Here is a 14,122-nt window from a genome sequence, read left to right on the forward strand (position 1 = left end):
AGGAGGAGGTCCCATTCATAGTGGTATGCTCTCATTTAAACTCTCCTTTCATGAAGTCATGGTATTCTGATCATCAGCAAAGTTGTTAAAGTAGAAAATTCTTAACACTGATCAAAACAGATGAGTGGCAGGACTATAACAGCACCACTGCTAGAACAGTGAAACCAGGAGAAAAAAGTGGAATACAATGCGAAGTGAGCAAAAATCAGCTACTGATGCCTGAAAGAACCTTTATGGTAATGAAAAGACTGGAAATGAAGCTTAAAATTAATAAAAATTATTTTGCCTGGTTTCTCAAGAATAGAACTTTAGTGATTGGTCTAATGCTTAAAAGAGGCAGTGGAATTTAGGTTTGTTTACATTGTTTTGTTTGTTTACATTTTTAGAATATACGTCTTTACAACATGATTTTTCTTATTGGAAATACGGTTTTGTGAGATAGAATTGTGGAGCACAACCAAAAAAGTATTTGGAGAGGCTGACTTGGATTTTAACAAAATCTGAGGCAGTCTTGTAATTTATAAAAACACAAGTTCTATGGTTAAGATGGAAAGTACATGTTGAAAATATTTCTGAAACCTAATATGATATTTTGTGTTGTGACATTCCAAAGAGCACTAAATATTTCTAATCTCACTTGACGAATAAGTTATTAGAATTCAATTAATACTCAAAGTCTAGTTATTTGATTTAGAGATTGGGGTTCATTCCAATCCAGTGTTTGATTAACTGATGGGCAATAGCTCGGCTTGGTGGCACAAAGAATGCCTGCTGCTTCCCTTTGGTCAGAACATCCACAACCTAAAATACACCATAATAAAATGTATTAGGATTTTAACACTGTCATACTTAAATACTATTTCTATGTTTTTACAATTTAACTAAAATGTGTTGATTTTACAGCTAATAACAGTACAAAGTGACAACATCCATGTTCAACATGCAAAATTTAGTACAGTATTTTTAGTTGATTCAATGAGTTAGTGAATCAATTAAAAAAAAAAATTCCAGAAAGGCATAGTCCCTTAATGAAAATAAGGACATGAAAAAGAAAAGTACACACTCCACACTTATTTTCAAAGTGACGTCAACTTTTGCAAGAGGTTCCCTTTTATAAAATTCTAAAAAACACTTAATTTCTACTTTTTGACATTGAGCATAAAATAAAAAAATTTTGTTTAGGCAAAGTCAGAAAGGATTTCAGGTCTTCACTACTAATAGTGTATCCATTTGTTTTCTATACAAATACTTTGGGTTAAGCAAAACACAAACAGTAATTTATCTTTCATTATACTACTGAAGGATGACATTTTAAAAAGTTCTTGTGAGTGTATCTTTGCTATATAGTTTTGTTATTCTTGTCCTTAAGCACATTTTAAAATGAACAAGAACTTTTCAAAAATTTTAAGCATTTTTACTATTTTTTGAGAGCTACCTGTTTTAGTGCTGTAAACTAAAATACAAAATGTCTAAGAAAAATCTTCCTGTCTCTCATCTTTGAAATAATGTTTACCTATTTTAAGTCCATTGAAAAGTATCATTAATCTGAGAGAATGGCATTTGAAATTAGAAAATGGCACAGAATCATCAACTAGAAGAACCTCACAGAATGAGTTAACACAGGACACATCAATTACATTGTAATCCATGCATGATAGGTGGGCCATATGCATTCATTCAACTTGGTGAAAACATGTATCCTTGCTGCATGCCCAAACTGATACAGTCAGAGAACAATCAATAGAAGAAGGAAATTAAATTGAACTTCACCTGTTCTCTAGTGAACCAGCGGGCATCCTCTATTTCATTCTTGTCAACTTTAATTTCTGTAGACACTGCCACAGCTAAGCAACCAATCATTAAGGAGGAGGGCATTGGCCATGGCTGACAAGAGACATACTGAACATGGCCAACTTTGACTCCACTTTCCTCTTCTACTTCTCTCCGAACAGCATCTTCTATTGTCTCTCCTAATCAAATGGGGCAAAAGAACAAGTAGCTGATGAACATGCCTTGGACATTTTGTGCTCTGAATGGTTCAAACATTTGGAAATCACTTTGGACAGAAACCCAATTCAAAGAATGAGAAAGCAGAAGACTAAAACTAGACTGGAATTTTAAAAAAAACATTATTTCTTAAAGTATATGACCTCAGACATAATCAAAATGCTGGAAAACTTTTCTTGAAGGTCCAAATTTTTTGATTAGAGTGTAAAAATGGTAACATCTACAACTATCCAGCACCTGCTATTAGCTAAACACTATGCAAACATTTTATGTATTATCTCATTTATGTATTATCACTAAATAGTTACAAATCATTCCAAGATTTTTATAAATGGCTAGCCTTCTCCTTACTAAAATTTTGAAATTTTTTCTTATGTTGTCAAACAATTATTACAGATAACTTTTCTCAAGAAAAGTTAAAACTAAACACTAAAAGTTTAAAAACCACTTAAGATGAAACAGTATTTTTTCTTTCTAAATGATTTTTTTCTTCTAGATGACTATTGACTCAGGTATGATAAAATACAGTGCCTAGAAATGTACTTTTTATTTCTGATTTGTTGGAATTGAGAATCAGAATAAAGGCAATGGTTTGTAAATTTACCTGAAAGTTTAGAAATATTTTATTATTTAAATACAGCTTTTTATTTCAAATAGATTGCTGTATTTCCTATATTAAAATTAACAACTTATGTTCACCAAAAAAATATAGTGGAAAGGTAAGTCACAGACTGGCGTTAAGATATTTGCAAGACCATAGCTGAAGAGTAGCATATAATACGTTCTACAAAACTCCTAAAATGAGAAAAAAGGATAAACAACCAAAACAAAATTAGGCAAAGAATATAAACATGTAAAATTCAGAGAAAATGAAAACCGGATGCCTAAAACACATGTGAAAAAGATGCTCCATCAGCAGGGAAATGAAAATGAAAACTACAATGACACTATTTCGTAACTATTGGAATGGCAAATTATAAAGTATGAAAATCCTAACTTGGTGAAGATGTGGAACAATAAAACATTTCATGTGCTGTTAGAAATAGTGTAAATTGGTAGGGACACTTCAGAGAGCAACTTGGCAATGTCTACAAAAGGTTAGGATGCTCATATCCTACGAGCTAACAATTCTACTCTCAAGTATATACCCTTGATAACTCTTGATAACTCTTGCAAATGTGCACAAGGAGTAGTATAAGAATATTCTTTGCAGTGTTGTTTGCAAATGCAAAAACTGATATAAACTAATTGTCCAACAACAGAATGGATGAATTGAAGAGTATTTATAAATAAAATGGTACATAGCAGTTAAAAAAAACGGCCTAGAGTTATTAGAGACAGCATAGTGATTAAGAGCATGGACTCAGCCAAACTGCCCAGGTTTGTATCCCTGCCCTATCACTGATTAGCTGTTTGATCTTGGGCAAGTGAGTCAGCTCCTGTACCTTAGTGCCCTAGCTGTAAAACTGCTGTAATAGTACCTACTTTATAAGGCTGTATGAGGGTCAGATGACTGAATATCTGGAAAGCCTTCAAAACAGAGTGTGGCACAAAGTATGTTTAGTACTACTATTATCAGTGCAGATTAATACTGGAAGTTAAGATTAAACATGTATATTATCACTTATTCCACAGATATTTATTGAACTCCTACTACATATAAGGCACGGCTCTAAGGTGTGGGCTACAATGAGGAGTGAAATAAAGTCCCACCCCTATGCAACTTACTTTCTGGTATGAGCAGATAATAAATGAATAGATAGATAAATAGATACATACATACATACATCAGATAATAAATACAGAGATACGTTCATACATACATACATGTCAGGTGGTAATGAGCACTATCGGGAAAAATCAGGCAGGATGACAGAATTATGAATGCAGGGTATGACGCTAACTAATGTATTTGGGGCTATCTGGGAAGACCCCTAAAAGGTGACACAGTTGGGTCTAGTAAAGAAGAAAGTGAGGTGTAAGTCATGCAGATACTTTGGTAATAGCAATACATGAAAGAGGAAATGCTGAATTTTTAAAACAGACAAAATTATTCTGCTAGTAAAAACAAATATTACATCACTTAAAATACACAGAAAATATTTAAAAATATCCCAGTTTCATAGCATGATAATTTGTCAAATGCTGTCTAAAATTTTTATTTGGAAATTATAAGTTAAAGGAAGATTATTATTAAAATTACTAAGAAAAGGCTTACCAGGTTCAATAAATCCAGCAAGGCAAGTAAACATGCCTGGGGGAAATCTTTTCTGCCTGCCTAAAAGACATTTGGTCCCATCTGGATGAATAACTTGCATGATTACTACTGGATCTGTTTTTAAAAAAATCAGATGAATGAATGATAGGAAAAAATAATTTAGACTCATTGTGTAAAGTCACTGTCAAATAATATAATAAAAAGGTTTATCTCCTATAACAAGACTCTTGTCTAATTATGAGATTGTTTCTTTCTGCCTGATGACAGAATATTTCAGGGAAATTGCATAGAGTATTGTACACTAAAGGAAGACCAATTTTGTCTTCTTCTTAATAGAAACACTTATTATATACTTACGGTATGCTAGGCATATATTCTAATTATAAAAAAGTTAGAGTAGGTATTTTTTTAAAGATTTTATTTATTTGACAGAGTGCTTTAAAGAGAGAGAGCACAAGCAGGGGGAGCTGCAGGCAGAGGGAGAAGCAGGCTCCCTGCTGAGCAGACGCTTAATGACTGGGCCACTCAGGCACCCCCAGAGTATTATATGGCATGAAGAAATACAAATTTTACAATAGTAAATGTGAATTTTCCTCTCCCTTCCAACCCAATCCTGAACAAAAGTTTTTATTTTTTTAAATATTTTATTTATTTATTTGACAGAGAGAGAGAGAGACAGAGAGAGAGGGAACACAAGCAGGGGGAGTGGGAGAGGGAGAAGCAGGCTTCGCACTGAGCAGGGAGCCCGATGCGGGGCTCGATCCCAGGACCCTGGGATCATGACCCGAGCTGAAGGCAGTCGCTCAACCAACGGAGCCACCCAGGCGTCCCCTGAACAAAAGTTTTTAAAAGCTCTATGACTAAGTTTAAGCCATTAAAAAGATAAAAGTTAAATAAGTTTATTTCCCAGAAGTCATTAATGCAGTGAATTCTCCTTACTAGAGCATGACTGAAAACAGGAATCCGATGTAAAAGGCTCCTGAGCAGTGAAACCAGGTATCACAAAGCCATGCATTTTACTCTCAGGAGACTTCCTCAGGTATTGCTCAGTTTATCTATTATTTTTTCACAAGTTTTAAAGGACTAGGTTCTCAGATTTCCAAACCTACAGAAGACTCCAATGCAGCAATTAGAAGGAGAGAAGGTATAGGCAGACAACAGCAGTGATGTAAAGCTAGCTCCAGGCTGTATTGCTTTGGTGATGCCTTGAACAGGCACTGAACTGTTGGGGTACTTTTTTTTTTTTTTTGATCTCTGCACTAAGTGGACCCAGAATGGTAGACTTTTGAAATCATGTATTTTAACACATCAAATTCATATTGATTAACTCAGAGTTAAGAAATGGCTAATTAGGGATGCCTGGGTGGCTCAATCAGTTAAGCATCTGCCTTTGGCTCAGTTCATGATCCCAGGGTACTGGGATCGAGCTCCGCATCAGGCTCCCTGCTCAGCAGAGTCTGCTTCCCCTCTGCCTGCAGTTCCCCCTGCTTGTGCTCTCTCTCCCTGACAAATAAATAAAACCTTAAAAAAAAAAGGCTAATTATGTACAATGTCCCTTAAAAGTCATGAAACCATATACTACTTTAATACTTACAGTCTTAAGTTATATTAAATACGCTTTTAATAAAAAGGTAAACCCCTCAACAACTCAAAACCTTGTCTTCCCAGAATGTCTTATTCCCTAAGATTCCAGATGGCTGAGATTTCACTATAGAGGAAAAGGCTTACCAACTCTTGGATATGATGTATTGTGAACACCATGGAGGCTAGGACAGTCTTCTTTTAAGCATACTCTTTTGTAGCCACCTTCTTCAATTTTAGTCGCACTTCCACAGGTTGGGCAGAACTTATATCGACTGTGCCAGGCAAGAACAGATCTTGCTTGAGCTACAACCCCTTTAAGAAAAGCATAAAAAGTTTTAATTCTGTGATAAACTGTAAACAAATTAATATCAAAGTAAAATGTTCGCAAGTCAAGGCATACACTATATTTTCTGAATAGCAACATAATCAAGAATTTTTGTATTCCTATTTTTATGATGTATATTTCTTTTGAAGTAAAACATTTAATCCAAAGATGACATGAAAATTTGATTTAACTTTAATTTGAACTAATCAGATATAACTCTCATATAAGATAGATGTCAGCACACCTATCTTATATACTACATTAGCTCAGGTTTTACTACAGGTGATTTTTAAATTTTGGATACACAAGATTCTAGTGTATAGTGATTTTACAAATACTGACTTTACAATAGTGACGTTTATAAAAATACACTATGCAGCGGGGCGCCTGGGTGGCTCAGTTGCTTAAGTGACTGCCTTTGGCTAAGGTCATGATCCTGGGGTCCTGGGATCGAGTCCCACATTGGGCTCCCCTGCTCTGCAGGGAGCCTGCTTCTCCTCTCCCTCTGCCTGCCACTCCCGCTGCTTGTGCTCTGTCAAATAAATAAAATCTTAAAAAAAAATACACTATGCAGCCACTTCCTGATTTAGACTTGGACTATAAAGAAAATATTAATAGGAAACTGCAGGAATTCTCCTTTCCTGGGTGCCTAAACCACTACTGCTCCATGTCACTGTGAAACATATCCTGTTTACAACTGGAAACTGCATAGAATATTAATAAAATACTATATTTATAACATTCATGGTTAACTTTGTTCATGAAAAAAATGCCTACTAGAATAAATCTTACAATATATATATACTTTGGCTATAGCCTTTACCCTGGTACTTTAAAAAAGAATATGGCCTGACCAGAAATGTTATAATTGAAGCAATAAAACTAGAAATGTTACATATGCATTTGCCTGACAAACTTGTTCTCATTAAAATACATTATTTGGTTTAAGGATTTTTGAAAAAAAAAAAAATAACCACAAAAAACAATAACAATGTTTTAAACTGCAAAAAACAAAATAAACCATACATAAAAACAAATTAATACTGAAATTCAACAAACCATAGGCAACATTAAATATTTCCCTGCTATGTTACCTTGTAATACGTAATTTATGCTATCTACATTATTTCAATATTGTTTCAATAAGGAAGTTAATATTTATTGAGTACCAACTATGTGTGAAGCATCCTGCAAATAGCTTTATATGTATCATTTATTTATTTATTTATGAAGAACAAAACACGTATATTTCTATTGGACTATCTGATACAGACGGCAGTATGGTATGGATGGATAGTATGAATGACAAATAATACAAATATATTTTATGTGAAATAAATAAAAATATTTACATAGCTCAATGGGTTACCTCATTTAATGTTTAGAGCAATCCTATGATGTAGGTACTATTATTAAAAAAAGAGGTTAGGGGCGCCTGGGTGGCTCAGTCGTTAAGCGTCTGCCTTCTGCTCAGGTCATGATCCCAGGGTCCTGGGATCGAGCCCCGCATCGGGCTCCCTGCTCGGCGGGAAGCCTGCTTCTCCCTCTCCCACTCCCCCTGCTTGTGTTCCCTCTCTCGCTGTGTCTCTCTCTGTCAAATAAATAAATAAAATCTTTAAAAAAAAAAAAAAAAAGAGGTTAACTGTGGAAGTTTACCAAGCAAGTGAATAAAAGGGCCTCAGTTTTCTTACTAGTAAAAAGAGAGAGAGATCCTTTTGATCTTAAAATTATAGCTACAAAGAAATTATATTTTCTTAAAAAGCGCAATGTTTTCTCCATAGATGTGGAGAATAAAACATACCAATCCAGACTCTGGGATGAGATAATCTAATCATTCTCTGGAAGGGCCCACCACACATCTCCTAAGGGAAGGTGGACATGGACAAGTGACCCCTTCCTTACCTCCCATTAACTTTCAGTCTACCATAATTAGCTTATATTCCTTCCACTCCATTGATACCCCTCTTGTCAAATTCATCAACAGCTTCATATTACCAAAACAAAAGATCCTTAGAAAAAATCTTTGTCTATCTTACTCAAATTCTCAACAGCATTCAATATATGTAATGTAATGTAATGAAGGGGGGAAAATCAGAGGGGGAGATGAACCATGAGAGACTACGGACTCTGAGAAACAAACTGAGGGTTCTAGAGGGGAGGGGGGTGGGGGGATGGGTTAGCCTGGTGATGGGTATTAAAGAGGGCACGTACCGAATGGAGCACTGGGTGTTATACGCAAACAATGAATCATGGAACACTACATCAAAAACTAATGATGTAATGTATGGTGATTAACATAATAATAATAATAAAAAAAAGAAATACCCTGCTCTCTTGATTTTCATGAGCATATTCTCCTGTTTTCCTCTTACCTTATGGCCACCTTTGATGGCTCCTCTTTTTCTACCTGACCTCAAAATTTAGGGGGATTCAGGTATGATTCTGAGGTTTTCTTGCTTGCTTGCTCTTAACTCTCTCAGTTTCCTGAGATTTAAATATCACCTTCACGTTGATGACTCCCATATGGGTAACTCTAACTCACACCTCTCCTGTGTTCCAGATTCTAATATCCTTCTCTAAAACCGAACATGCCCAAAACTAAAATCTTGATTTATTTACTTCAAGTCTGTCCTGCTTCCCTTGCTCAACCTGTCACCCTATTTTATCAAGAAATAGTATCACTATCCACCAAATTACTAAAGTCTCAAACCTAGCAATCATTCTTGATCTTTTCTTTCATCATTATAGACCCCATACCCAATCATCAACAAGTGCTGATGATTTTCTAAAAATATACCTTGAACGTACCCTTTTCTCCATCTCTACCATTGTCACCTTAATTCAGGCTGTACTCCAGGTTACTATCATCTCTCCCTCACTTATAATAGTCTCAAACTACTGATCAAGCCCTGTCAGTTTTACCTCCAGAACATCTCAAACTCTCCCCTTTTCTCCATCAACCCAATCCACTGCAACCTTTTACCTTAGCTACTGTAATCTCAAATCCCCTCTTAACAAGACTTCTGATTTCATATTTAATTACCTAGAATTCATGATCTATAAAGCAGGCAGAGTGACGGTTTTTGTTTCTTTTTAAACCATAGGTTGGGTTACAACATTTAAATGGAATTTAGAATAAAACCACGGCATACAGGGCCTCACATGAACTAGCATACCCTGCAACAGAAAATAGTCAAGGTCTTTGACATCATGCTCAATGTATAGCAGGTGCTCAATAATTACTCACTGAAGAATCAAATAAAACAAGCATGCATTAGGATTAATTCTGGGGAAACTAATTTTGGCTGATTAAAACTGCTGTAACTGCTCAGGAGAGTAGTCCCCTAGAATGAGAACTTTAGGAAAGGTCTAATGAAGACAGCCTAATTTCATTGCTTACTGAAAAAAGTGTGCCTCCTAGAAAATGAAGATACGATGTATAACTCCAACCCAGTTCCAAAAACCAAATTACCACCAACAGGTAATTATTACCAACAGGCAAACCATGTTCACTTCTTACCAGCTTCTTTTTCTTTCAATTGCAGAAGAGCAGGCATTGGAGGATGAAGAAAATAACAATTTTCATGTCTTTGCTTAAATTCTTCGGCAGCAACAGGATCTATACCTAGAGCAAACCAGGCAACCAACCCATCTTCTTCTTCTCTTGGGACTTCTCCAGTATAATTCAAAGACTCTTTCTTCATTTCAAGCTCTACTCCAAGAAAAACCAAGGTGATCTTTTCACGCTGAGCCAAATAATTTTTTATATCTGTGTAGTTCAGCTGACAAAGCCTGACTTCTGGCTGTTGGAAACTTTCTTTATTGCCACCTAGAGTAACTAAGGGATTTAAATCTGAGAAAAGGATATAAACTGTGGCTGGATGGCTTTCTTTAGCTAGTAGCCAGTCAGAATTACTTCTTTTTTCACTTTTTCGGTCTAAGAGTGTTCTGCTAAAATAATTTTCACATTCTTCCACTTCATTAGTTAGGAACCAAGGCTTCATCCCACCTTTAGCGTTAGCTAGTAAGTTAGTTATATGCTTATAACCCCAAAATTTAGCAATATCCAGTGCAGTCTGCCTTGATTTATTGACAATGGATCTGTCACACCTATAGATGGAAAGAAAAATAAAATAGGAAATAAACATTTTCTTTAATATTTATTACAATAAAATATTTCCAGATGCACTTGATAGCTCCTCTAATGATTATTATGTAGATTTTTTTTAGTACATAATTTACTAATGGGAAGGTTAAAAGAAATAATCATAAATGATGAAAAGTTAGAGATAGTAGATATTTAACATTTCTGGAGAATTATAAAATAAAAAACAGTAAGTTTCATGTGTTATAAAAAGAAATTAAAATTTTATGAGGGGTTCTTGATAGTTACAGTGGGTAGATCTACATTTTCTATTTGGGAGAAAAAGATTAGACTAACTCATAAAATTTGCTTTGCTATTAAGTATGAAGGATTTATCCCTCAATAAAAGAAGTTAAAAGCTTTTAGTTAGATACTATGCTATGTTTTTATATAATGAAACTGGTCAATGAGTTATTTACAAGCCCAATGATATAAATATGGCTATAAGAAAATTTAAAAGGAAATATGTAACCCAGAAATTAAACCAGAGCCCTTCAAGTAGTAGTGCCTAAAATGTTTACCCTTTCTCAAGTAGAAGTTGGACAACATCTGGGTGCCCATTCCTTGCAGCATACATTAAAGCAGTCCAGCCATTTTCAGAAGTTTCATTGAGAAGAGATGGAGAATGACTGAGGATTACTGTTAACCTGGCAATATCTCCTTCTGCAGCTGAAAGGTGAAGCTGGGAAATTATTTCTTGCTTTGGGCTTCTTTTTATAGAAGACATTCTTCCTTAAAAAGAGGAAAATAGAAAAAAAACCCCTCATTTTCAATTGCTCTTTGTTCAATGGTGGAACATTATCTGAATACAGGTGTAATTAGGATAGTTATAGTTTTTAAAGCTATATACTCTTCAAAAGGTAATTAGTACTCAACTGTCATCACAGCATACCTTTAAAAATTGTCTTAAACATAATTTAAATTTTAAATATAATTCACCATGGGGTGCATAACATAATGTATAAAGAGCTTTGGTAATAAAGATGGGGGGGCATATCCTTGAGAATGGGTGTCAGGTAACAAACATTACAAAGAGGAGGTATCTGAAGTAGACTAGAGGGATTTCACTATAGATCAGGGAAGTGAGGGGAGTTAAAGCAGAAGTCAGAGGTTTTTTAGCAGATGACTAGTATTCTCTTAGATTCTATGGTACCAGAGACAGGTGCCTGCCCTTAGGAAAATTATGATCCTTACAGCTGACTATTCAAAACTTGTGTTAAATCTGCGTTGGTGGTATAGTGGTGAGCATAGCTGCCTTCCAAAACTTGTGTTAAGTTTCACATGAAAGCAATTTATTGCTTTCCCATGCACAATTAATTCTGCAATCCATCTGGGATTGATTTTTGTTCATAGTGTGAAGTAGGGGCAAGATACATTTTTATCCCAGTGGATAATCCATATGACTTTGCACCATTCTTGAAATTACCATTTGTCCCACTGCACTGCAGTTATCATCTTTGTCATAAATCAGATGACCATATATTTTGGATCTATTATTGAACACTGTTCATTTGGTCACTTTGTCAAAATTTGAATCCAAGAAGCTTTTTAAACCATTAATTTGCTTTGTTACTCGCTTGTTCCAGTAAGGAAAAAATATAGAAAATATGTTTCATACCTCTTCATAAATGTTGTCTCAACGTGGATTGAAAGTGGTAGGGCACAAACTGATCTATTCTTTGTGGAAATGGTTCATGCTTAAGTTGTCTATGAGAACAAAGTATTTTTTTAAGGCATGAATTTTTGTTTAGTGAAATGCTATTTAAGAACTGATTTGGGATTCTAACTAGGTTTCTATTATTCTAAGCAGTAAGATATTTAGGCTATTTAGAAAGGTTATAATCCACACATTTTGACTGCTCTTATCTTTAGTATTCTCATACTGCAATTTGGCTGATCAATTATATAGTAGGGGGAGTATAAACAAAATTTAGGGAAAAATGGGCTGAAAAAATTGTTCACCTTTCCTGATTTTATCTTTCTGCTACTTCTAAAAAGGTCAAATTTGACTATACACAAAAGGGGAGGTGGGTAGGGGGATGGGTGAAATAGGTGATGGGGATTTAACAGTATACTCAGGATGAGCACTCAATAGTGTATAGAATTGAATTACAATATTGTACACCTGAAATAATATAACACTGTTCATTATACTGGGATTAAAATAAAAGCTTAAAAAAAACTACTCACAGGAATGGTGAAAATATGTTTATAATTTAAATTAGGGGGAGTGACTTCTATATTAGAAAACTATTTCTTTACTGTAGAATTTCCTTCACTGTTCTGTTCATATTGAGATTTCTAAATGCTTTACAAATATTATCAATTACAAAACTACAACTTTTCAGGACTTGATTTTGAATCATTGCTGTATACTGACTCATGTATAGTATCCCTTCCAAGTTGCCTTTCCCTTGAATTGATTTTCCACAAAATATCACACTGGTTCTTCAGGTAGGTTTACTTTACGCAGTATTTTACTGTCTCATGTTCTGAGGTCATAGTCATTTCTTCACCCTCCCCACAGGCCACTCCACAGGACAAAGTGCAAAACTGTCCTCCAAAAATAAAGTACTATTCACTACCTCCAGTGCAATTCTTATGCATACAGTATTCTCAGGAGAAAGGAGTGAAAAATGTGTACTTTCTCCCTTGGTTTTTTTTTTTTTTTTGGCAGCATAGCCATCTAGAAACAACCATTTCTCATTACAGATAATCACACAAAATCTGCAATCCAGCTCTACTGCTGGATTTACTTTTTCATTTCTCATTGACAGGTTCTCCACAAGGTAAGGATCCGAAGGCAGGATGAGGTGATTCACTTAGCAAAATGCTGCCCCTGCTTTCCAAAAGGAACAGAGAGCATTCTGAGAGGTCCTTTAACCAAACCACATCCACTTTTACCGATGTGTACTGGGGGGCCCATGACTTGCTCAAGGTCACATGGTTCAAGAAACAGGGCAGAGTTCAAATACGGCTGTCAGTGAAGTCGCTGACCATTACTGAACGAATTCAATGTCCTTCGGGATTCGAGGTGGCCATTTAACAAGTCAAGCGCCACCTACGCAAGGTCTCTCCAAACATTTAAATGCCTTGAGAGTTTACTTTCTTGTCACTACTGGGAGACTCCTTCTTTTAAACGTGAATCTTAAACGCTGAAGTAGCCCTTCGTTTTCCCCACCTCAAGGACTGGGCTCTAAACGCCAGTAGCAGCCCATGGGCTGCGCCCCCTACCCTCTCCCGGGAGCCAGGGCTACTAGCCCACAGCTCCCGCCCCTGAACCCTCACCGCATCCGGAGGCTGCGCCAAACAACCCAGCATGGCCAGGCCAACAGCGCTGAGATCAAAAACACTGAGGACTGGTCACCCAACCCAGGGAGGGCACGGGGCCGACTAACCAGTCGTTGCTGTTACTAACCCAAAGGTGACCAGAGTAGAGAAAAGCAGGATATAGACGCAAGACCCGGAAACCCCACTCTCACTCTTCCCGGCGCCGGATTCAGTCTTCCTGCCTTCCGGCGGAGGTTCGCTGTCCTCGAACGGTTCTATGGGAAATGTAGTTTGACTGTCATAAATTGTGCGCGATCCGTGAAGGGGCGGGGCTTGGGGGGCGCGGGGAGGTGAAGGCGTTCGGGAACCTTGGCGGGAGGTCCAGGATGTGAGGTCCAGCATCTTGGCGGTGAGTGAAAGGCTGGTTTTCCTTCCCGGTCATACCGAGACATGTGAAGTGTGGTAAGGCCGCGGAAAACTGTTGGTCTGTGGAAGCGGTTTTTAAGTTTCCAGTATTTCACACCCAGTCCGCTAACCTCTGTTTTATGGTCCGATGCAGTGTTATGTTCAAAGC

General features: G+C 36.3%; 1 protein-coding gene across 3 annotated transcripts; it reads right to left on the reverse strand.

The window, feature by feature from the left end:
- Positions 1 to 222: 222 nt before the first annotated feature.
- Positions 223 to 13,781, reverse strand: NUDT12 (nudix hydrolase 12). Of its 3 annotated transcripts, none has more exons than XM_044916789.1 (7): positions 13,693 to 13,781; positions 10,800 to 11,006; positions 9,655 to 10,244; positions 5,954 to 6,121; positions 4,226 to 4,339; positions 1,771 to 1,970; positions 223 to 801 (listed from the first exon to the last, which is right to left on the reverse strand). In XM_044916789.1, exons 2-7 carry the CDS (start codon positions 11,003 to 11,005, stop codon positions 691 to 693), a joined length of 1,389 nt encoding a protein of 462 aa, XP_044772724.1. In that variant the 5' UTR covers position 11,006; positions 13,693 to 13,781; the 3' UTR covers positions 223 to 690. The 3 variants fall into 3 exon arrangements, with proteins under 3 accessions (XP_044772724.1, XP_021554742.1, XP_021554752.1); XM_021699067.2 differs by having other exon boundaries at positions 605 to 801; positions 13,697 to 13,781; XM_021699077.2 differs by lacking the exon at positions 4,226 to 4,339 and having other exon boundaries at positions 605 to 801; positions 13,697 to 13,781.
- Between the last annotated feature and the right edge of the window lie 341 nt (positions 13,782 to 14,122).

This window comes from Neomonachus schauinslandi, chromosome 7 (genome assembly GCF_002201575.2).
Source record: "Neomonachus schauinslandi chromosome 7, ASM220157v2, whole genome shotgun sequence".
In the NCBI taxonomy this organism is placed as follows: domain Eukaryota; kingdom Metazoa; phylum Chordata; class Mammalia; order Carnivora; family Phocidae; genus Neomonachus; species Neomonachus schauinslandi.